At 49.1% G+C, this 24,336-nt stretch overlaps 5 protein-coding genes and 1 non-coding gene across 6 annotated transcripts; 2 read left to right on the top strand and 4 right to left on the bottom strand.

The window, feature by feature from the left end:
• Window positions 1–7,111: 7,111 nt before the first annotated feature.
• BDP81DRAFT_445738 (uncharacterized protein) lies at window positions 7,112–7,555 on the top strand (the record flags this gene model as incomplete). Its single annotated transcript, XM_060591991.1, has 1 exon — window positions 7,112–7,555. One exon carries the CDS (start codon window positions 7,112–7,114, stop codon window positions 7,553–7,555), a length of 444 nt encoding a protein of 147 aa, XP_060451116.1.
• A 483-nt stretch (window positions 7,556–8,038) lies between these two features.
• Window positions 8,039–9,753, bottom strand: BDP81DRAFT_445737 (FAD binding domain-containing protein; the record flags this gene model as incomplete). The annotated part of the gene is made up of 4 exons (XM_060591990.1): window positions 8,039–8,310; window positions 8,378–8,589; window positions 8,652–9,349; window positions 9,433–9,753. 4 exons carry the CDS (start codon window positions 9,751–9,753, stop codon window positions 8,039–8,041), a joined length of 1,503 nt encoding a protein of 500 aa, XP_060451115.1.
• Window positions 9,754–14,042: 4,289 nt separating this feature from the next.
• BDP81DRAFT_445736 (uncharacterized protein) lies at window positions 14,043–15,734 on the bottom strand (the record flags this gene model as incomplete). The annotated part of the gene is made up of 4 exons (XM_060591989.1): window positions 14,043–14,333; window positions 14,645–14,946; window positions 15,039–15,583; window positions 15,646–15,734. 4 exons carry the CDS (start codon window positions 15,732–15,734, stop codon window positions 14,043–14,045), a joined length of 1,227 nt encoding a protein of 408 aa, XP_060451114.1.
• Window positions 15,735–16,770: 1,036 nt separating this feature from the next.
• Window positions 16,771–16,848, bottom strand: BDP81DRAFT_t49. Its single transcript has one exon. It is a non-coding gene; the product is annotated as a tRNA-Gln (tRNA).
• A 644-nt stretch (window positions 16,849–17,492) lies between these two features.
• BDP81DRAFT_417270 (mandelate racemase/muconate lactonizing enzyme domain-containing protein) lies at window positions 17,493–19,050 on the bottom strand. The gene has a single exon (XM_060589607.1). The coding sequence runs from the start codon at window positions 18,835–18,837 to the stop codon at window positions 17,566–17,568; it is 1,272 nt and encodes a 423-aa protein (XP_060451113.1). The 5' UTR covers window positions 18,838–19,050; the 3' UTR covers window positions 17,493–17,565.
• Window positions 19,051–19,188: 138 nt separating this feature from the next.
• On the top strand, window positions 19,189–19,596 carry BDP81DRAFT_417269 (uncharacterized protein). The gene is made up of 2 exons (XM_060589606.1): window positions 19,189–19,357; window positions 19,423–19,596. Exons 1-2 carry the CDS (start codon window positions 19,221–19,223, stop codon window positions 19,547–19,549), a joined length of 264 nt encoding a protein of 87 aa, XP_060451112.1. The 5' UTR covers window positions 19,189–19,220; the 3' UTR covers window positions 19,550–19,596.
• Window positions 19,597–24,336: the final 4,740 nt, after the last annotated feature.

The following is a 24,336-nucleotide window of genomic DNA, read 5'->3' as shown; positions in this document are numbered from 1 at the left end:
TATAACGACCTTAGTTACCTTACTTCCGGTAATAATCTACTACGTTTTTCTAGATAACCTCTTTTTTTCTTTCCGGCTCTTCCGGCCTCTTGTTACGACCCAACATGCATGACCAAGAACAGGGCCTGCCCCGCAGGCTCGCGGCGGTTACAACACACCACATATGCAGGAGACAAGGGACACTAGGCACCCTCTCACGGAACGGAAGAACTATGGTACAAGTTACGTGATGATAAGATAAGCCATGAGCGACCATGGTGGGGCCCTGAGCGCTCATGCCAAGTAATGAGCGCTCACCCGATCAGAGGAACTGATCATTGACAAGGGATATGTTCAGGACCAGGACTTGTATATAGGATGGACTTGAGCCGGACTCTAGGACAGACTTTCCATAGCTTCTTCAGCAATTAACTTCGTATCAGATCTTATGATCGCTTTCAGCTATCTTCCCTGAGAACCCCTTTGATAAGACTACGATTGATCACCGCAGCCTTCCCTTACCTTACGACTTACAGACATAGCTTCCCTGAAGCCATCCCCGACTACGATTACTGTTACCAGTTCCGCAGCCTCAACTTCTGCAAACATACCTCACTACGACTAGCTGGCCGTAACACCTCTCCGGAAGTAGTAAGTCGGAGCTTCTGGCATTTACCGGAAAGATAGCGGGATGGATAAGATCCTTATTACCGAGAAAGTAACTAAAGGATAAGATATCTCTTAGGTGTTACGAGCTGGACAAGGCAACCAACTGTGGCACAAAGCAAAAGCTTCGATAATGATGACTCCGGTCATCATTGTCCCTTGTTCTGCATATATAACTACGCGCCCACAGTGACAAGTTGCGGCGGGCGTAACACCACATCTCCCCTCCAAGAGGCATGTCCCTATGCCGAGGACCAATCGGACATTTCGGGTATAAGCAGGGAAACTCCAGCAGAGGTGCGGGGTAACCAGTCCTACACGTGCTGCCTACGGTCGGGACGCCCTTCATAGTGTGGGAGGCACAATCACACTATCGACGCAGCGTGCGGGAATCGAACCCACAACCCCTCTACGCAGGGTGGAGTCATCATTGTGTTACGAGCTGGACAAGGCAACCAACTGTGGCACAAAGCAAAAGCTTCGATAATGATGACTCCGGTCATCATTGTCCCTTGTTCTGCATATATAACTACGCGCCCACAGTGACAAGTTGCGGCGGGCGTAACACTCCGGTCATCATTGTCCCTTGTTCTGCATATATAGCTACGCGCCCACAGTGACAAGTTGCGGCGGGCGTAACATTAGGGTAAAATATATCATATTCTTATTTTAAATAGGAAGGTATAATATTATAAATTACTTTCTATGGATTTTTATATTAATTAGTTCTTCTAGGTTAATTAGTTTATTTGGAAAGATAATGTTATTAACTATACTCTTTTTAATAACTATATCTTTTAATAAAGTAAACTTATTTTTAAGGGCCTATATTACTTAGTATAGTTTAAGTGTTTTATTTTCAATTTTGTTAATAAGCTTAGTTCGGATAGTTAGCTTAAAAGATATTTAATATAAAGTAGTTAACGTTAGTCTTAACCTATATTAATAATAGGTTTAGATTATTATTATTTTATTTAGGGAATTGATATACCGGCGTCGTAAATTGATACACCGGCGTCGACCTTACACCGGCGTCGCTGTTCGACCTTTTGATTGGCTCAAAAAAATATTGTTAGTGCAATCAAATTCTGCCAGATACCCACAAAGTATCTCAACCCTTTTTGTTCCTTTGCTCCCTTTCCTCTAAGATTACATCATCAAGCCTCTAAGTCTGACTTATGCTATTTGCTTACAATGGCTTCTCTAATTGGAGTTAGAGATGTTCCACAAGGCCAATCTCAAAGCAATCCCCCTACTAATAAACCTCCCCCTATACGAGAGCGACCATTATTTAAGTACGGCCTCCCACCATCATCTAGCCAACCACCATCATCTAGTCAACCACCATCATCTCCCTCCTTAGAAAGCAGCCGCCCTAACGTTAGCCAATTCTATAGAGTTAGTGATCCTCAAGGGCAGCGCGACCTTATCACCAAGCTCCCAGCCAACATACTACAAGACACGCGACCTCTTATATACGATTACCCTAATATAGAGCCTACGCTATATCTTACTCATCATTTCCCTAAAGGAACAATAAAAACCCAGCGGACTACTCTCCCACGACTTTCTCCAGAGCATAGCCCCTCTCCTCCTAACGAACAGTCCCAGCAACCTTCCCATCCTACAACAGAGCAGTTCAATATTGCTCTTTAGCTTGTTCTACAGGTTATTAGGACTAATCAACAGCTAACAACGGCACTCCTCCGACAACAAGAGTATGTCCATCAATAGCAAGAAACATAGGGTCCCTAAGTCAACCCACCACCCTATTCACCCCCACGGCAATCTTCCCCTCAAAGCGAAGCATCTTTCCAAACTACAGCCTCCTACCACACTCTAAGCAACCGATCCTCCTCTCCTCCTATAACCAAAATCCCAAACCCACCGATTCCTGGCGATCCAGAGCAAACCTATAATGCCCTCTTCGACCGAGTTAATACCTTTACAAAAGCTAATGGATTTGGCATTATAAAGCGGAATAGGTATAAAGCTCGAGGCCGAATCATTCGATACACCTTCCAGTATGATCGGTTTAGCGAGCCTAGGCCTACATAAGGTGCTGGTATTCGATAGCGCAAGTCTCGTAAATACGGTTATAAATGGCAAGTTATTGCCGAGGCTCAAGAGGAGGGCAAGTGGCTCTTACGTTATCACCTAGACCCCTAGTATAGTCAGCATAATCATGGCCCTAGCCCTGAAGCTACTACATACCCTTTACATCGCAGGCTTACCTAGCTACTTCAGGATGCTATTAAAACTACAAGCCGACGAGTTAGGATTCGGGCTCGCGATGTGCGTGCTGTTGTCCAGGAGTAGTTCCCAGAGTCCTCATTCACCCAGCGAGATATTTATAACGCTAGGGCTCGTATAAATCGAGAGAAACTAGCGGGATATTTGCCAATTGCAGCATTAATCAAGCTGTTTGATGAGCAAGACATCCTATACGTGGTGAAATGGGCAGACGCCGAGCCAAACCGCCTTATTGGCCTTGTCTGGACCTTTCCCTACTGTCTCCAAATGTGGAAGCGATTCCCTGAGGTGATTAGCTTTGACAACACCTACAACACCAATCGCTTTAAGCTCCCTCTCTTCCAAGCTACTGGGAAGACCTGCCTTGGATCTGTTTATAACGCTGCGTTTGGCCTTATCGACAACGAGAGACTAGAGGGTTTCCAGTTTCTCTCAGCAGGGATCCGCCAACTCATGGACCAACACTCAGTCCGTTACCCCACTGTTATTATTACAGACTACGACAAGCAAATGAAGGCTGCACTGAATGAGCAGTTCCCAGACGTTCAGCAACAACTCTGCATCCACCACATCAATTCTAACGTTATGCTCAGGGCTAAGCAGAAGTGGGTTAAGGACCGCAGCTGTAGCAGTAACAGCAGTGGGTCTGATGACGAGGGATATCAGCTACCAATACAAGCAATGGCCACGCTAAGTGATGAGGATGAGGCCTATATCAACACATCTGTTGATGAGCCCCCCCCTCATACGTATCGTGGGGTCCTTATGATGTGGAAGCTTGTTGTTTTTGCTGAGACTGAGCACGCTTTTGAGAAAGCCTGGACCAAGCTCTGTAAAGAGTTTAACGACCAACGCCCAATCCTCCAGTACCTCCACATAACATACCTACCTTTAAGAGCACAGTGGGCCCGCTGCTCTATCCGAAAATACCAGAACTTTAGTGTTCGCGTCACCTCTGGCACTAAGTCAAGTAATAACAACATTAAGATTTATCTCTTAAATGGTCTTAGTCACCTATATCGACTTGTTGATGTTATGCAGGACATGATTGGTGACCAGGAGATACGCTTCAGGCAAGCTTATGCTAAGGATGAAGTACTTACAAGCCGGGAGTATATAGGTACTTGCTTTGAGTACCTAGGCGAACTTCGAACGATGCTTTCCTCGAAGTGTCTTATATTAATTGGGAAGCAATACCGGCTGGCAAAGAAGGCAATGCCGTCTGGCACGAGGCCATTCCCAGCCCCCCTTGGAGACTGTGGTCCAGACTGCACTGTTTCAATTGAGCTAAGTATCCCTTGCTGCCATAAGATCTACTCCCAAAAGCTAAATTCAGCTACTTTTAGTAAATGGGAGGTACACCCTCGGTGGCGTCTTCGAGAGACGTCTTCCTTAGATCTATGCCGCCGGATCCTTGACCCTAAGATTGCTGTATCCCTCCGCGGCAGGCCAAAGAACACAGTGTAGCCTGTCCCATCATAACTAGCCTTACCTGTAGAGGGCTAGTCAGCCAGACAAGCCCGCACTACCTACAGCAGCCAAGGCGCAAGTAGTAAGAAGCGAGGCCGCCCACCTGGGAGCAAGAATAAGTCGACGCTAGCTGGGCTTACATAAGAGACAAGTTAGCCAAGTCAAAGCCAGATATCAAGCTCATCCCAGCGACAAACAAGGAGCCAGTCTAGTGTTCTTGGTAAGGGGAGGACAACAGGGAATCATGCAAGTAGACGGCCGATGCAGCCTAGTGTTAGGAGGAAACGGAGTCAGTGGGAAATGGTCTGTAGTGACGATAAATCTTTGTAACCACGTCGCAAAAGGTAGTTAGGTAATAGGCCTTTCGAGGGGTTATATAGTCCCTATTTGAGATTTACAAACCTGGGGTATAAGTAGGCTGTAATACGTACTTTTAGAAATCTCAAATCCGAGCTTAGGTTAGAGAAGAGGGCAGGAATAGCCATGTTAGTGCAGTCACCCTCACCGCCTTTATGGGGAGGTATTGTTTTTTTGAGCCAATCAAAAGGTCGAACAGCGACGCCGGTGTAAGGTCGACGCCGGTGTATCAATTTGCGACGCCGGTATATCAATTCCCTTTATTTAAGATCTTTATTTTCCACTACTTAGTTTTAAATGAGGAGGATATAGTTATATATATAACGGTTTCTTTTTATATAAAAAGGGTAATTTAGAGAGAGAATAAGTACTTATAGCCCGCTTTATAATAATAGGGGTTTTTATTATTTATAATTCAGTTAATTAAAGCTAAGTTAGGCTTATAATTATTATAAAGTAAGGTAGTAAGTAGAAGATATATAGAATAGAAAGTAGCTTTCCTCTAAGTGGAAGATTCGTATAAGGGTCATATCTATATACCGTACAAGATTGGTAATCGGCTTGTGGAAAGCGGTATTGTACGACAGTAACCGGTAGCGCCACGTGTGGCGCTGTGACACAAGAAGTCATTGTGAATGAACCTCAAAGAGGTGGGACAATTGCCATAGCGACTACAAGTACTTGATATGGGTCGATTAATATTCTACTTACCTACTATGCGCGAGAAGAAACAGTTAATTCAGATTAAAAGAAGCTCATATCCCCCCAATGCCGAATAATAGATGATTTGAAACTACTTATCGTCATGGATTTGAGAAGACAGGGAGCTACATCCTAATGGAAACAAACACAAGAGATTACAGGGCTAAATCTAGACACCTGGAAGTAAATTCTTTCGATATCAGCTTGCAAATCTTTTTGATTTCTTGTTGAGTTGTCTGAATCCGTTTCGTATATAGACCCAAAAGTTGCTTCAGACATTATCATATGAAGTTGATCATTCGCCAGAGACCAACGAAGAAATCGGCAGCGGCAGCGTCGCCAAAACACGAAGGTATCCGAGGATCGCGTTGAAGATGGAAACATTGACATATTTGTTTGGAAGGAGATATTTGAGTCCGGCTGAGTCTCAGCGGCCAATAAACACTGTGAGATGTATACAAGTACTGTCGGATGCGGACTAAAGCCAGCCGGAGGTGGTGGGCGGGGCGACGGAAGTGATGAGGAACCTGGGAGGGCCGCAACATTTGATCGCCGCGACTACTTATTCCCCGATCCAGATCGCGTTGCAAAGTCCAAGCACAAGAGATAATTCAATTTCGATATAAATTTTGGTAAAAACTGAGTACCTAAGTGTGGGACTGTGGATACCTGAGGCAGTGGCTGGTGCCCCAGGCACCAGCTGCCCGATCCACTTCCTGGTTGATCCAGCCCACCGGAGCCACCTTTCACCTTCACCACATCATCACCAACCAACCGTCAATACCAGTCGTATTACCTCATTGCTTGCCTCGTTGGTCCAGATGAGCAGTTTGTACTGCCCACACTAAGTCCTGCACCTGGTAGAAACAAATCCTCTAGTAATGGTTGTTCAGACGTCAAGTCGTGAGAATACGGCAATTCAATATGAGGTAGGCACACGGCGATGTGGATACAAATGCCATTCGTTTGATTGGTCAGCCAGATTTATCCCTTCTCTCCCTCCTAACTCTCAGATTTCGCCCTATCGTTGCATCACTTCAATCAGCGGATCAGACACCCTAGGATAACCAAAGACTCTTCACCAACAGAGAGCAGTCTTAGTTACCTTTATTATGAGAGACTGAGTGTTGCTATCTTCCTCTTGGACCAGGTGCTCAGGCCCCAGGTAAAGTGAAATCTGTATCCGTAGATGTACTCCGTAGTATCACATCACATTAGGCAGCAAGTGTGACATCCTGGCAGTGCTTATTTCTAAATCACCCTTGCAAGACAATAATTCCCACGCTAACAGAGCTTCGCCTAGGCACATCGACGTAACTGGCATTCCAAACACGTCTCTCATTCGCTCCGGCGCAGCTCCGACTGTCTCAAAAACCTATGAACTTTTCAACCAGGCGGTCCAGCTCTGCGAACCCTTGCGCCGACTGCGCCCGGAATCCTCCCGCCATCGTGGGACAAACGCAGCGATTCGTCGCGGTACTTTCGCCGCGAAGCCACGGGGAAATCAGTCTATAAGCTGACTGCGTCCAAGAATAAATCGCTGGCCAATTTTCTGTTTCTTTAATTCTCTAGAGTCCCATTTGCCTCATCAACTTGCTGCGCACGTTCAACCCAACAACTGACGTCTTTGCGCCCAAAAAGAATTAGCAATCCACCAAGATAAACGTATTTCGATCTCCACAAAATGCCAGCGATCCAGCTTTCAGAAACAGCCAACAGCGCCATCCGCCACCTCCTTTCGGCACGCGATAACGACGACTACAACAGCGTTAGGAACAAGGCCAGAGCAATCGGGGGAGGCGTCATCGCAGCCATTGTTGTCATCATTGTCCTCACCCTTGCCGCCTTCATTTTCGCCATCGTCAGATGCAGCCGGAACAACAGGAGACGGGCGCAAAACGAGTTGGAGATGAAGAAGTACGTGGGCGGGATCCCAGTCACCGATGCGGCGGTCGCGGGCAACACGAACGGCCCGGCACCCAGCGGTGGGAACATGAACGGATACGGTTTTAGCGGAGGATACGTTGCGAACGACGGAATCATGGGCAACAGCAAGGTTGGGTACAATGCGTCGGATGCGATGCCCCCGGCGTACACTGCAAACAATGGTCCGGCGACAGCAAACTAGACCTTGAGCGAACATCAACGAAGACAAAGGATGACGGGAATTGCGAGAGAAGACCACGACTTATAGAGATGGCGTTTAAGGAAAAGACCAATCGTTGAAAGCATTTCATTTGTAATTTGGAGGGAGTTTTGGTGATGGGAATCCAATGGCCACGTGCAAGCATCGCATTCATACTCAAAGCCAACTGGGATAAAACAGAGAAACATCATTTCAATCGGCGCAGTTATCATATTAGTGGAGATTTTCATATCACAAGTTGACCATTGATCTCGAAAATTTCACACCTCGCATCCATCATTTGTGCAAAACCAAGAGCAAGAGTTTTAATGTACTCCAGCATAAATACACATATGAGAACAAATTTGATAAATATGCACATAGAAATGAAGTAAAAAATCAACACAATGCAAAGGACCTCTTCAATCACGATGCTTGAACAAGGTCGATAAGCACAGGTCGCATGTCAAAGACTCAGTCGAAGTCTTAGTGTCCAAGCTTGAAGCCACCCCAGTTGAGCTTGCTGAACACCATGTTGGGGTCGTACTGAGCCCTGATGTCCTTCATCTTCTGCATATTTCCCTCTCCGTAAGCAGGGAAGGGCTTCTGCCACTCGCCAGCGTCACCCATGTAAACGAACTCGGTCGCGAGTCCCAACTCCTGGTTGATCTCGTGGTGGTGGGCGAGGAAGTTCTGAGACCAAGCGGTCATGCGGAGGTCATCTTCTGGGCGAGCCCAAGAGGTGGTGATTTGCCACCCTGAAAAACTCAGTCAGTCGCTGTCGGAGAGAGATATATGGAGAGAGGAGGCATATTGGTAAATTACAGATGTAGGATTGGTCAGCATCCAGACCGAAAGTGTTGCCGATGCCATTCTTCTTTCCAACAGCAAGCGCGGTTCTTGGGACTGTGTTCAAGATGAATGTAGGGCGGATGCCTTCGATGTCGGCGATGTCGGCAACGGCTTCAACCCAGGTCTGGTGAATCTCGTACAAGCGGTCGGCATCGGGGATGATAGTCTGGTGGCCGAATTGGATACTGAACAAAAGTCGTAAGCTTATGTACCTGAAAGAAGGTCTCATAGCGAGAACTTTTCCTACCGGAACATCTGGTTAGGGGACAACATCTGAGAATGCCAGTCAATAGGCCGCGTAACGTTGTGGCTGCGGGAAACGGCGGGAATGGCAGTGAAGTTGGCAAAGTGAGACGGAGGCGAGACAGTGGTCTCCTGCAAACCGAAGACTTGCGGGACAATCTCCTTGGTCGTCACATTGTAGTTGATGTTGATGACGGCACCCGCACCCTCGGAATTGTCGTCGCTCAGGGCAAAATCAGTAGCAGCCTTGATGAAGGCCTGCGCGGCAGACTCGTTGAAGATCTGGAAAGTGCTAGTCGCCAAGGGCAGATCCAAAGTCTTGAGAGAGAACTTGGTGACGATGCCAAAGTTGCTGGCACCGCCCTTCAGGGCCCAGAAGAGGTCGGGGTTCGAGGTGTTGGTTGCGGATACTTGGGGACCCTTACCCAGAACGACTTCGTATTTGACCACGTTGTTCATGGAGAAGCCGTACTTGTTGAGGAAGTAGCTGACACCGCCGATCAAGGTCAGACCGGGAACACCGATCGTCTTAAGGCGGCCGCCGATAGCGTACTTGCGGTACGGCGCCAGAGCGGAGTAGACGTCAACCCATTTGTTACCCGGAACGACGTCGACGGTGCTCTCGTCGTTGTTGATTGTGACCGCGCTCAGACTGTTGAGGGCAAGAAGGACTCCGTCGTCGATCGTGTTGGCTCCGGGGTACTGCAGAATGTGTGCGATTAGTGGGCTGCGTCATGCTGCCGGGGGAAGAGTAGGCAGGGGGGCGGAGATGAGTTTGCGCGTACGTTCATGTGGCCACCACCCTTGACAGCGAACTGGGCCTTGCAGGTGGAGAGAATCTCGACGCCCTTGGCGACATCGTCGGCAGTCGAGGGCAGATAGATGCAGGCGGGGTGAAGGTTGGCTCTCTTGTCCCAGACGTTGACGCGCTGAGTCTCGTAGGCCGTCGAGTTGGAGAAGAGAGTGAAGTTGGGAGAGTGGTTGCTCAGTCCGGTACAAGCGCACTTGACATTCTCGGAGACTAGGTCTCGGTGGCCGAAGACGGACTTGCTGGCCGAGGCAGAACTGGCCAGCAGAAGAGCTGGAAGAGCGAGGGAGTACAACATGGTTGACGATGACTGCCGATAAAGATGCAAAAGGAGAAGCTGACTGGAATGGGCGAGGATGGGTGATGGTATTGCTGTGACGATGTGGGAAAGAATTCACTAAGTATTTATCTGTCTCTAGGGATGCTCTACTGAATAGCCTTGCCACTCTCCCTGCCCAGTGAAACCCCCTTTACAACCAAATGATACCGTTTACGCTGCTGTCTCTGCGATCTTCCTCAGTCACTCGAATATCTCCATCACCATGATCCGCTATGAAGGCCTCAATCGCAATCGGTCTCGCTCTGTGCCTTGCAACTTGCTGCGATCGACTCAGCCTTTTATGTGGAATCCATCGAATAGCTCCATTATGGACTTCGTTCCTGGAACTCCGCCAGAGACTTCAAGCGAGATCTTTTGCCGAGCTTACACTATTGTTAGTCGATACGTAACACGCGAATCCGTCATAGCCATCCTCGTCAGCGAACCACTAGATCCTTGCCACCTACTAACCTTAGCCTCTATACTTCACTAAAAGATGAACCAGCCCGAAGAGACACAGCATTGCAGTTCCACAGAGGGGTTCGACTGATGGACCTCCAGATGAGGCGTTTCCCGCGAGGTTATGCTGTAGGCTCCCGCCCTAGTGTGCCATCTTGAGTTCCTGCCCCGGGTCACGAACTCGAAAAGACTTGGATGTGCCACCTCATCATTCCGCCGTCAAAGCGATAGAACGAAATTGTCGCCTTTCATTGTCGGAAATAAACTGTGGTACTTGCTTCTTGCCCACCCTGAACTACGTATTACTTTACCCATGGCGATCTAAGATATGTTCCAGACCTTGACCTTGGCCCAAAAAGCCACCCCTGACATTTCAAGCCACACCTGCGTCAGAGGGTGGTGTTCTGCTCGCTCTCGGTTTCGGCGATGGGGCCCCCTTGGAGCGCTTGCGCATAGAGGTGGGCGGAGATCTGTGCTGGCTAATAGCTATGCGGAATGATTAGAATTAGTGTAGATCTCCATGGTCAGCGTACCCACTCTTTTGTTCTACGTGTATTCTTTTACGTGGATCCGTATCCAAGTTTTCCACGCGGAGTATATACGGAGTAAGGAGGCAGACCATCTAGTCTACTGCCGAAAGACCCTACTGAGGAGGCAACAGTGGCCCATTCTCTACCCCTACAGCCGCCAGGAGCCCGTAGGACCTATCCCATCGAGTGCTGCAAGGCGACAGTACATTGAGATGCGGGGGAGCAGCCAATCGGGCCACTTCGGGCCCCTTTTTCCAACCAACCAACGTAATTGATAATAGATACTTCCAATTATTAGAGATTCTGCGTATGAAATCGGTACCAGCAATCTTCTGAGTTACAGAGAGCTACATCGCACTCGAGGCAGTTTGGTGGATGTACCGTAGTAGAAATCATAGGGGCAACTCAAGCAGTGGATGTACCAGATGCGGTGCGGGGTAAAAGAGGGCCCCTTATGTGGAGCCAATGTACTGTCGCCTTGCAGCACTCGATGGGATAGGGTCCCTCGATCGCTACTTCAAGGGGCTAATCACTGACTCTGAAGGCTTCCAGGCCTTCCTTTGCGTGACAGACTTCTTCCAGAAGATCTGCCCGCGGTACTAGGAGATAGGTCATAACCTATCCTCCAAACGACAAACTACCTCTATTAAGAAACCAGATGGTTATAACGGAACTAGGGCACCAGTGGGAACTAGGGATGGATAGAACACATAGTAGCTCGCGAGCAAGATTTGGAGGACGTCAGGATACGGCGTGTACTATATAGTATATAGCTAGAGCCTGCGACCCTTCACGCCACATACCCCCCGGGAGGTCTGCCGCAAGGGCGGCTGCGCCCTTGCGGCCATGGCGTTAAATAGAACAACAAATATACGGAGTACTGTATGCGTATTGGTAATCTATTTCAAGTCGTTTCGTCGTGGCTTAGCTAAAAATTGAGTTCCTTAGATACTCGCCGGAAGCAAGCGCGTCATGGACTGCAAATTTCACAATCGGAGCTTGGATATATTATTCCAGGCTCTCCCCCAATGTTCTTCCTCGGCGCGTCTATTACTGCCGAACTCAGTCCGAGATTCTCGGTACGATCTCTAGAGAGAGAAAGATAGAGAGGCCATGATGCCCTCGGGTAGTGTGCGAGCGCGGACTCTAAACCGTTTTCATCGAATGGGTTCGTTCACTGAGCACGGTCCACGAGTGTACACGTCTTAAAAGCGCTGTAGTAGTAGTAGTAGTAGTGGTGTTTTACATCATCAGGGACAGGTGCCCAGCTATCTATGTAACTAAGCTCCGATCAACCAGAGCGCCCTTTGGGCATATGATGTGCCGTGCCGCCATTATAGCGTACGACAAGTCAGGCAGTCTATAATGTACACTTTTCTTCTCGTGCCTAGAGCAGTGGAGTTTAGTATCTAATCCCCAGGGTCCGTTCAGTTCCAAAAAGCACGCCAGCAGGGGGTCCCTGACTCGGCAGAAGCGAATGGGTCTCTAGCAGCCCTACGCCGTCCACAGACGGCGTTGCCGCAACAAGTAACCGGCCCTCGGAGGCATATTTGCCTACGCGAGCATTTTTCTGTTTTCTTATATTTTCTTATATAGAAGATAAAGGAGGAAGGAAGAGAGAGGGGTGTGGTAAGGCCGGGGCCTCAAGGCGTCGGTGGGTGTGTGAGAGAGTTGTGAGGCGCGGGATCTCGGGCTCGCTATCTTTGCAGAGAGTGAGCCTCATAGTAGCGCGTCACACGCTCGAACTTCTCAAAGGCACCCGGGTCTCTGACCAGGGCGTACCAATAGGCTTCGGCCAGGCCTATCGGGGGCGGTAGTGGTCCCGGATCGTCCACGGTCCCGGTAATCTCTTAAAAGCGCTGGCCGTTAGCACGAACATCTGCATCAAAGATGATTGATCTCAGATGAAAAAGAACGATGCAAAACCATAATAGGGTGACATTGAAGTTCTATGACAGCGTTTCATCGGGTTAAGGTTTGCTCCTACAGCAGTCAAACGCATCGACACTTTGTACGCAGTGCTGGTGCGTGTGGCTTGACGTTCGGACATTTTTAAACTTTCAAGACCCCGGTGATTCCGCTATAACTGTAAATTAACCACAACTACCTGAAAGATGTTTTGGACTTCACCTCCTTCAAGAGTTCAATCTGCCTGAGGTCCACCCGAGCGCTTGTTCCGACTATCTGCTTACCGCCAACGGGAGCGATGAATGCCACTGTCAACCATACTTGGTCCGAGTCAATGTCTGAGCTAAGACTACGATCAACAGTCGCCTCGGGCGGCACTCTTCTACCTCACTCGTTAACGGCAAAAGGATGGCTGGCATGTCTTGTTTTGTCACTTATGGATGGACTTCTCGACAGAGTACTCCGTTATCAGCACAAAGATCCTGCGCGACGGACGCGAGACGAGAGGCGGAGACGAAGGCTGGGAGTCTGGAAGGAGAGGCACCACAGCGGACTCGAAAAGCTTCACGAAGCATTGTGTGATTTGGACATCCCGGAGGTAGACCTTAATACGGTTGACATGCACGAGTGGTTGGATTACGCATTTCAGAAATCATCATGAGATTCCGGATACTGGTGTCGGAAATATTGATCCCGAAACACGGCGAGGAGTCCTTCTGTCACCTTACTCCAGAAACCCCGAGGGTTGACGGGTCGAGATTGGGATAAATAATGGAATGCAAGAAACCTGCAGATTATCAGATCACGGACGAGAGTATCTCTGAGTATGTAGACATGTGGAGTCTTGAAGAGTAAGGTATGTGGCATTCTTACGTCTTTCCTATAGACTGCTAACAATTACATTGTTATTATCAACAGGTCTTGATACTGAACAGGTTGTTCTGTTACCTTTGTACCCTTAGAACTGGGAAACATCAGCACTCGCGCGCCGAGAATTTGCCAAAGCTTCTCTGCAATCTCATAGATATTTCAATTTGGCGCACCGGCGTGATGCTAGGCTAGCTGAAACAGAGAGTCAAGAAGGCGATCAGGATGGCATAACAGAAAGCTCGGATCGCCGTAACTGAGCCGTACTCTATTTTTGGTTGTGAAGAGGAGGGAACGTTTTTGTAATTACAATATAATCTAGAGGATTTCGTCATTGTGGGTGATTTAGCGCAGGCACAGTAGACAAGGTGGCGAATGGAAAGGAATACGGAAGGACGAAGAAATTGGATTCATTAAGCTGCCGCACAGAAAGCATGTCATATGAAGCTCCCAACGAGCCTAGGCTGATATCCCACGTGTTGATGTATCCAGGTCGCTCATTCTTCATCTCCTCGAATCCTCAATATGATTCGAAGAGGTTTGAAGCGGCCTCTTATTATCAGCCGCATCCTGCTCCAGCTGATCCAATTCCGGATCTTTCCTGAGTGGGCTGACGATCTCATCTCCAACTTTGGCGGCCACCTCTTCAAGAGACCAGAAGCGCGTCTCGGGGAGGAAGAAAAAGTAGATGGTTCCCGCAAAAGCGTTGCAGGCGATGAATACAAAGTAAAACTTCCACTCAATGGCATCGAACGCGAGTGATGCCGCGTAAGACAACCAAATGGCCGTGACAGCCTGAGTAAAAACTGAGAACCCAACTCCGACACCGCGAAGGTCGAGAGGAAAGATTTCTGCGACAAGGACCCAGTTGACGATGTTGAAGAAGAATCAGTACGCAAAAGCGAATAGAAAAATGAATGCAACGCCAGCGCGGGACCCGGCGGGATTAGAGTCGTCTTGGAAAAGTTTCGACAAAGCCGTCAAGAACGCCAGGAGGACGGCAAGCGTGAAACTACCGGAGATGACAGTGATGCGTCGCGTCCAGTGATCGGCGACGAAGAAGACGTTGATTATTTGGCCAATGACTGTCATGAAACCATACAGACCGCCTTTAGAAGCACAGTCTGTCCCTCGTATTCAAGGGAGTTGTACATGACGGATTGGTAGTTCTGAATGATGTTGGACCCCGACAGTTTCATCATGTTGACCGTCAAGCAAGCTAGCAGAGTTCTGCGGATGTACTGTCGAGTAAAAAGATTCCAGAAGTTGGACACTTTCTTCTTGTTGGCTTCGAGTTGGATCTGGCTGACCATCTCGGCGAATTCTTGCTCGATTGTTTCTGCACCACGATGGGCGTGAAGAGAATACATGACCTTCTTGGCGTCGTCGTATCGCTCTTTCATGGCCACTATCGGATTTTGGTTAACACTCAGACCAGACTTTCGAGCGCTTGTCATCACTGGCTTGATGAAAATTGAGAACATGAACCTAGGGACTTACAACATCGCGGAGAGTAAGGCAAGAAGAATGTCATGATCGCGAGACAAAGTGAAGGCGGGATTTGCGTGGCCAGAGGGATGCGCCACTGCAGTTCACCAACTGCAAACGAGCCCGCATAGCCCACCCAGCCAGCAACGAAGAACCCTAGAGTTTTCATCATCCTTTCAGGCCAACAAGAAATCCGCGATTCTCCGGGGGGCTGAGCTCGGCAAGATATACGGGGGCCGTCGGATAGACCATGCCCGTCGAGAACCCCGAGAAGGAAGGCACGTCCTATGATCATCATGGCCGGATTCACGGCGGCGGTCTGCAGCACGGCCCCTGCAACACCGACACAAGCTCCGAAGAGTAGTGTCCAGCGGCGGGACAATTTATCCATGCAGTAGGCAGAACCGCCGCTTTCAAACGCATATCCTGCGTAGTACCCAGATACAATGCCTGCTCGTACGGAAATATTGTCCATTGAAGGACCGTACATGTATAATTTGAAGGTGGTCTGCGCGATGGTAGAGGCAATGATGCCTGTGTCGATTCCGTAAACGAACCTGGGCGTAACTTGGCATCAGTTTCTGCTCAAAGCCAGGCTCTCGTCTTTAAGTTCACTTACCCAGTAAGACTGATCGCTAGTCCGATGAGGATTGATCTAGTCGAGTTGCCACGATGGCCAGCCCTCTGCTTCACCATCATATCGACCATTACTGTCAGAGCCCTCCCGGACAGGGGCTAGTTAGAGGTAGTGAGGAGTCCAAGCAACAAAGGAGTAGCTCAGATATATATATACAGCGCAGGGAGTACACGTCGAGGGAGGAGCAGATTTCAATAATTCATCATTCTACCCCTAACTGCAGTTGGCCTCTGAGAGCTTCCACCCTGTGTCAACAACCCCAACTTGACAATTACCCCGACAACTATTGAAGAGATTGAGGGTATCGTTCACAAGAACGCTGTACCTGTAGAATACTCTTTTTGGGGTCAGTTATGCCCTTGGGAAAGTCTCTCAGTGAAAGGTAGCTTAGGTAGAGAAAGAAGGGGGCGTAGATACAAAAGAAATACAAATGTAGTTTCGGTTGAGATGACAAAGAAAGACTGCGAGTTATTAGACCTAACACACACATTCATAAGACTTCCATCCCAAAACTAGGTACAGCCCTTGTACGAGTAAGCGTCTTTCTTACTAGGCATGATGCTGTGATATCGACAGCAGAGATAAATAGGGTGTTAATTTCCCCCGCATATCGTGCCGCTTCCCCACGATGGAGTGGGAGGATCTGCTCCACCCCCGCAAACTTACATGGAGTCTTGTGTGTGTGTGTGTGTTATATTTAACGCCGTGGCGGCAAGGGCGCAGCCGCCCTTGCGGCCGACCTCCCGAAGGGTATATGGCGTGGAGAGCCGTTGCCCTATAACTATTGCTAGATACAGTTCAAATCGTCCTCCAAATCGTGCCTTATGGCTACTATGCGTTCTATCTGTCCCTGGTTCCAGCTGGTGCCCCAGTTCCATTCTTGAATTTTGCGGCTTAAGGCCGGATGGTTCTGGGGGGCCTGCCGAAACAGGTCCCTCGTACAGGTTCTGATTTGTACAAGACCATTCCTGCCCCAGTACTTTGACGACGTGTACTCGTTCTTGGTCGGAGGGTGTGGATATGAGAAAACCCTGGCGAGGGCCCGGAAAGGGTCCTAGGCCCCGCGTTGGGCTCTGCCCTACCCTTCCCACAGGTAGTTAAAGCAGTTGCCGGCGGCTGGAATCGAACCAGCGACCTCTGGGCTCCAGAGGCCTTGCCAGGTGTATGCCACTACACCACGTCGGCTACATGGAGTCTTGCTCGTATCAGCTAGTCAGCACGTCTCGGACTGTCTGCATAATTCTCCGAGATACTGATCATAGTCTCGTCTAATGGCAGGGTTCATTTATGCCGGAGACATACCATTCGGTTTAGGCCATCCGCGGAAGAGGTGGGGCTCTCTATAGGATCAGTTGATTTTCGTGCGAGATCAGGTCTGCATCTGACGAACGGATTCATGGAAGTCACGAATTGATGCTAACCTGCAACACGCTTTACATAGCCAATCCGTCCGGGATTCATGGATTGATGAATTCCGTTCGCAAGTCGAGGTACCATGACCAACATTTAATCAGCTCTATGATTCATTTCAACTAGTCCCACTGCACCTAAAGTCATCTGATACCGTGGTCCGTGAGGTTTGACGCGAACCTTCTTCAAAGCACGCAGCTACATTAGTCTTATATCATCAAACGTCATATATAGCCATTACTGTTTCTTGGTACTGTAGTCAACCATAAGGGAAGTCATGCTCATCATGGCCGAAAATAGCGTGAGCGTATTGGGGCTATTCTGGCAACTGCTTCTTAATAAGGTTTCATTCATAGAAATTCTAATTTCATGACCTCATTTACACGTCACATGCAAATATTTACAAAGTTTCTACCATTTCGGGAGGTCTGCCGCAAGGGCGGCTGCGCCCTTGCCGCCATGGCGTTAAATATAAAACAAACAACAACAATTCTACCATTTCGGAACGTTTGGAGAAAAGTCGGGCTGGAACTTTCTCATGTACGTCGTGTCATCGCGTTTCCGTAATCCACAATCCAGGTAGAGTTGATGAAGGTGCGCCAGCTTCTTCCTATCCAGCTCAACTCCAAGGCCAGGCAAAGTGGGAACGTTCAAACCGCCATCAGCCCACTTTAGTTCTCCCTCGACGACAACATCCTCATCCTTTGGCTTCCACGGCCAGTGAGTATCGCAGGCGTAGTCTAAGTTGGGGGTAGCCGACGCGAGATGAGTCATAGCCGCAAGCGATATGCCCAAATGGCTGTTCGAGTGCATCGAAAGACGCATTCCCCACGTCGCGCAGATGGCAGCCAGAGTCTGAGACTTTCGCAGACCACCCCAGAAGTGATGGTCTGAGAGCACCACCTGGACAGCGTTCTGGAGAATAGAGGTGGGCAAGTGAGAGAACGCGACAACTGCCATGTTTGTCGCCAATGGCATCGATGCCTCTTTGGCAACGGCAGCCATGCCTTCGATTCCGGGGGCTGGGTCTTCCAAGTACTCGACAATCCCGTCGAGCTCCCTTGCAACCCACTTTGAGGTCTCAACAGTCCAGGCGGCATTGGGATCCAGCCTCAGAGGGACACCCGGAAACGCTGCATGTAACGCTTTGATGGCTTCCACCTCCTGTGCTGGCGGGTAGACTCCGCCTTTGAGCTTGATTGCCTTAAAGCCGTATTCGTCAATGATTTTCTTGGCCTGTTTTACCACACCGGGAGGGTCGAGAGCCGCGCCGTACTCGTCGTCCGGCTGTCCAGGATGCCCTGCCCACTTGTAGAAGAGGTATGCCGAATACTGAACATTGTCTCTGACGCGTCCGCCGAGAAGGTCACTCACAGGGACCCCTGCGAGCTTCCCTTGAATATCGAGGCACGCAACTTCAAAGGGGGAGAAGACCTTGTCTGCGACTGAGGCCGTGGTCACCATACCCGCCATACCGTCGCCGCCGGTGCTGGTGTCGCCTGTCAAGGAGTCGACGCACAGCTGGTATATCGTGTTTGTTTCGTACACTGTGAGACCCTTGATTTTATCGGCCGCAAGCTGCAGGCGGTCTAGGTGTGTCGAGTCTCCGTATGATTCACCCAATCCGTAGCCGTTATCTGTGATGACTTCGATGATGCTGCGCAATGCAAATGGCTCATGTACACCAACGCTATTGAGCAGTGGCATGTCATGGAATGCCACCGGTGTAATGACGATATCCCGAATGACTCCGCGTTGAGACATGATTTCTGATTTCAACTTTTGAGTTATCCTCTCTTGTCTTGGTAGCTTGGTTCGGCTCAACTCATGGAATTTCACGATGTTTTAAACGTCGCCAACTGAACTAAACTACAGAAGTATGAGGTACAATCGTCTGATAGGTAGTCACGCGGGGTAGGATCCGTGCTATTGTGCCATTTGAAGGACAATAATCCGTATGCGGGGTGGAACGCCGTCTTTTCCGCGGATGTTGGAGAATGACCAGGATCGGCAGACATCCGACATCCGAGGAACCGGGCTTCCAAAGACGGAAAAGTGCATCCGAGCCGGGCCATCTGCAACAACTATTTGACGAACAATGACACAATTCACATTCTCTTGCATAGTCTACCTTATCCGAGGAAGCAATGGAAGAATCACCGATCTCACCATCATCCCGGACTCGGCCGGCCACCGACACCGACGAACCAGACAGGCCGCAGAAACGAGCCCGAGCAGATCTTGCGCCTCCACGGGTCAGTAGGGCCTGTGATAGATGTAAATTGTTAGACTTTATCGGGAAAATGTGTTTTTTCGTACACTGGCTGACGTCTCGTATGCTGGTTCTAGGCGAAAGACACGATGCTCTGGGACATGGCCGAGCGTCTTCTATGTGGAGTTTAAGTTGGATTGCCAATTCACCGCAGCCTATCCCATGGAGTGCCAGATAGCTCCATTTTTGCCAAGGGCGGGGTAGAGCCAATAGGGACTTATGAATCTATCGAGTCAACCAATAGGGTAACAGTACCTCTGTTCCCTATATATTTTAGGTATACTATAGGTACTAGTAATCTCCCTTATTACATAAAGCTATATTATAGTCTAAGTAGCCCTTTGTTACGACCCAACATGCATAACGAGGCCAGGGGGCCCGCCCCGCAGGCCTGCGGCGGCTATCTACCAGATATATGCAGAGAACCCGGGAACTCAGGTGACTCCTCACGGAACGGAAGAACTATAGAACAAGTTACGTGACGATAAGGAAAGTGAGCATACTGTTACGACCCAACATGCATGACCAAGAACAGGGCCTACCCCGCAGGCTTACGGCGGTTACGATACGCCATATATGCACAGGACAAGGGGACACGAGGCACCCTCTCACGGAACGGAAGAACTATGGTATAATTCACGTGATGAAAAGATAAGGATCATTTGGGATTAATATGATCTAATACGACTTAGGGGCTAAACAAGAACTTCTGAACACATACCTCGAAAGGTACCCACTGTTAGTAATTGTTAAGGTTATAGAGGGCTACGTCCCACTGCACTATCATCTCTTAATATCAGCCTATACGAGCTAAATTCTACGACCATGGCGGTCTCCCTAGATGTAGGGCCATCGATCACGGTTTACGGGGACGCCGGTATATCTCGGCGGTCGGGACGAGTCCGGAAGCCGACTGCAAAGGTCAGAGTGGTTGAGCAGGTTAACCACCAGGACAACTCTGAGCTTAAAGACGAGATCAATAAGCTTTCGAATCTTGTCCAGGACCTCCTACGTCGGGACGCCGAGAGGGAACAGTTTTTGAAAGACTGTCCGACGAAGATCGAATCCTTGGAGAGAGAACTTCAGGAGGAGAAACAGCGTTCAAACCGGCATCAACGTGGTCTAGCAAGGTCTATGCACGCTATTAGCACAGGGCCTAGCGAGACTGACCTGAGTTCCCAGGGGCATCCCTCGCACACAACCCAGAACCAGCCGCCCCTAGTCCGTTCATACGCGGCGGCGGCGAGCTAGCTACTGTCCAGAAGACAGGATGAACCAACGCTAGCCAAACAAGGCGCAAAATAAGCTACAAACCGGGCGGCCTTAAAGGATCTACGCGTCTTCGCGCGTCTATCGCCTGAAAGCCCGCTTCGGAACGAGAAAGCCTACGATATATATATCTTCGTTCGGGAAAGGCTAAGTCCCTAAGCCCGAGAAGCCCTTAAGGGGATCGACTATGTTAAGACAGGATTAGTACTCCTATTTTTGTTAATAGATGGTGTAAAAGTCCTGCTAGAGAACAGAGAATAGATCGCTGCCCTTCTCTAAGCGTAAGCGATCGAGCAACGCGATACCTGGATCCGAGCCTATATCGTAAACGTCCCTTATACCAGGTATTGTCTAGTAACCAACACTGAGCTGGAAATTACGACCGAGGAGCTCCTTGAAGAGATCCAGGTCTCGACGAAACTCAAGCCTGAAAAAGCACACTTCTCTAGGAAGGACGAAGTCGAAAGGCTAGGCACGGTGATAGCCTGGTTTAAGGCGGAAGCCGTAAGGCAATTACTAAGATACCTCCGTTTGATAGGGGCCAGCGTTTTTATAAACCTGTAGTTCCCGAAGGAGAAGAGGTCTCCTTAATGTCTCCGCTACGGCGGTTTTTATAGCGAACGAACGTGCACTAGAAGGAAGAGATGCCTCATGTGCAGCTCTCCTTCCTACACAACTGATCAACACCGGGCACCCTGCGGCGGCACTGAGGGTCACGATGGCTGCGACTGCCCCTTTAAATGCCCGTCGTGTAACGGGCCTTACGCCGCCTTCGATGCGACTTGCCCTATCTAACCTAAAGTGGTGAAGGGGGTAGTCTAGAGGAGGGATAAGGCTTAGCTACGGGCCATCCGAGCTGAGGGAGAAAGATTATGGAGAAATGCGACCCAGCAGTCGCATCGATATTCCCGTAAAGAAGAATAAGCGATGGACTGTACCCCGGCGAATGAGATATAAAAGAAGAATATAGCCCTCTAAAACCTTGTAAATCATATAAGCAAATATGGGTAGGCGGGCATCCGCCTACGAAATAGCACTGAACCTGGCTTATGCAGCCTAGATCGATATATTCTTAATATAAGAGCCGTCTATCCGTTCGGAAGAGAGGAGGCTCAGAAGACACCACCCAGGTTTTGAGACTTTCACCCTAGTAGATAACTGGACCGAAGACCGTCCCAGGGTACTTACCTACCTCCGTAGAGGAACTAGGGTACGAGGCGTATAAATACGGCCTCTACCCGATCTATCCATAGACCTGCTCTTCTTACGACTCCTCTTAGGAACGAAGGAGGTCCTTATAGTTATTAACGTATATAACGCCCCTCGTGGCTCTCTGCGATCTGGCTAGGCTCTCAGGAACATCCTAGCGGCCTGGTAACCTAAACCTGAGGATTGAGTACTGATTGCGGGGGATTTTAACTTACACCATTGGACGTGGCAGCCCGAGGCCACGAGTTCCCCGGACGCTGAAAACCTAGTAGAATGGACAGAAGCCGCTAGCCTTGTCCTAATGTTACCTATAGGTGAAACCCACGCCAAAGGCGGCAATACCCTAGATTTATGCTGGGCGTCCAGTAACCTCCATGGGGCTTCCACTAGTATAGAAACGTCACTACATACGACATCAGACCACGAATCTCTGCTTACCCGGGTCCCCTTGGCCCTGATCGATTTACCCAGCCAGACCCCGGGAAGGTTTCGGCTCGATACGATGGACGAGGAGCTTTTCCTCGGCATCATTAAACGCAACTTACAACCCATGCGCCGCACTGCAAGCAACATCCAAGACCCACAGTTTTTAGATCTCCTAGCACAACAGCTTACGGACTGTCTTATTAAAGCACTCACGGCTTCCACAAAGCGCACGCTCGGGAAAGGTACAGGGAGACCATACTAGAGCGAGAGCTGCACACGTAAACACCGAGCCTATATGAGTAAGCAAGCGATATTAGCAAGACTCCGCGCAGCCGGAGTGAACTACTAATGGGAAGAAGAGGAGGTCGAAGCTCTAAAACAGGACTTCCTCTACGAGTTTAAACGCTCCAAGGATGCCTTTTGGAAAGATAAGATCTCCTCAGCCTCCTCAAATAAAAACATATTTAAAATAGTCGGTTAGCACAAAGCCACAGGATCCTTTCAGACCCCGCCACTCCGAGATATAGACAACCAAGACACGCTTATCTCACAACCAAAAGAGAAGCGCGACTTATTTACCCGCATCCTCCTTAGAAACGCTGCAATCTCCGAGGACATACCAACAGAAAGCCCAGTCTTACAAAGGCAAGCTACGCTTCCTTTCCCGCAGGTTACGAAGGACGAGGTACGGTCTTCGGTTCTCACCGCGGGAAACACGACTCCTGGGACCGACGGAATCACTACGACTGCTTTGAAAATAGCATGGCCAGTTATTCAGGATATTGTCCTCTCACTTTATAGCGGGTGTATACGCGAGGGTTAGCATCCTACTTGTTTTAAAGAAGCAACTCTCGTGATCCTAGCAAAACCGGGAAAAAGAGACAAGACACTCCCGCGCTCCTATAGGCTAATTGCGCTCTTGGCCGTCCTCGGAAAAGGCTTAGAGAGACTCATCGCCAGACGACTTACCTAGATCGCAGTTAAACATCGTGTTCTGCACGATCAACAGTTTGGAGCACTCCCTCTTCGCTCTTGCAGCGACCTCATCGCAGCGGCCATCCACGACATCGAGTGCGCCTGGCAAAGAGGCCTGGTTACCTCTATGCTTACGCTCGATATAAAAGGGGCTTTCGACGCCGTGCTCCCAGGACGACTGGTCCGACGCCTCTACGAACAAGGATGGCCGGAGAACCTCGTACGCTGGGTCTCAAGTTTTGTTACCGGAAGGAGAGCAAGAATAAGGCTTGATGGGGAGGTAGGAGACGTCTTCGGTCTCGAATGCGGACTACTATAAGGCTCACCCGTGTCTCCTATTCTAGTTATGCTCTATATTAAACCTCTTTTCAAGCTAGGCATAGCTTGCCTAAGAAGGAAGCGATCTCGTTTCGGCTATACCGATAACGTCGCTATCTTAGTAAGCTTAACATCACTAGAGAACAACTATGACATCCTAACCAAGGAATGGAAAGAAACCTTAGGATGGGGCGCGACGGAAGGAATTACTTTTGACCTTAATAAGTCCGAACTAATCTACTTCACTAAGAGACGAAAAGACGGAAACCTATTAATCATAGTAGGTTTACCGGATAGGAGGTATTATATAGTTTAAGCTATTAAAGAAGGCTCTTCTCTACGCTGGCTCGGCGTTTACTTCGACCGTAAACTCATATTTAAGAGTTACGTAAGAAACCTCTCTATAAAAGCATGCTAAGTAGTTAATGGACTACGGGGACTAGGGAATACTGTCTAGGGCGCGCCTGCGTACTTACTTCGTCAAGCGATCACCTCTTATATATTACCTATTCAGTACTATAAATCTAAAGCATGGTGGCCCGGTAAGAGCCGGATAAAGAATGGACGTACTATCTCAAACGGGGTTGGTAGTCTACTACACTAACTAGACGCAACGCAAACCAAAGCCATCAGAGCGATGGTCCCCGTATACAGAACTACGCCTATACCGATCCTACAGCGCGAGGCGGCTCTACCCCCAGCAGAGGTGATACTGGACGCGAAGCTCCACACAGCGTCCACCAGAATCCATCGTCTGGACGAGCGACACCCTCTCCGAACGAGACTCAGGGACA

Source organism: Colletotrichum phormii (assembly GCF_030913505.1).
Source record: "Colletotrichum phormii strain CBS 102054 chromosome Unknown BDP81scaffold_2, whole genome shotgun sequence".
NCBI classification, from domain to species: Eukaryota; Fungi; Ascomycota; class Sordariomycetes; order Glomerellales; family Glomerellaceae; genus Colletotrichum; species Colletotrichum phormii.
This window is presented reverse-complemented; position numbering and strand designations above follow the sequence as displayed.

Bases quoted from the DNA above. Each gene is read 5' to 3' on its own strand.
- BDP81DRAFT_417270 (XM_060589607.1), bottom strand. From the start codon at position 18,837: ATGTCTCAACGCGGAGTCATTCGGGATATCGTCATTACACCGGTGGCA.
- BDP81DRAFT_417269 (XM_060589606.1), top strand. From the start codon at position 19,221: ATGGAAGAATCACCGATCTCACCATCATCCCGGACTCGGCCGGCCACC. The intron at 19,358-19,422 runs GTTAGACTTTAT...TGCTGGTTCTAG, and splicing joins GCCTGTGATAGATGTAAATT to GCGAAAGACACGATGCTCTG.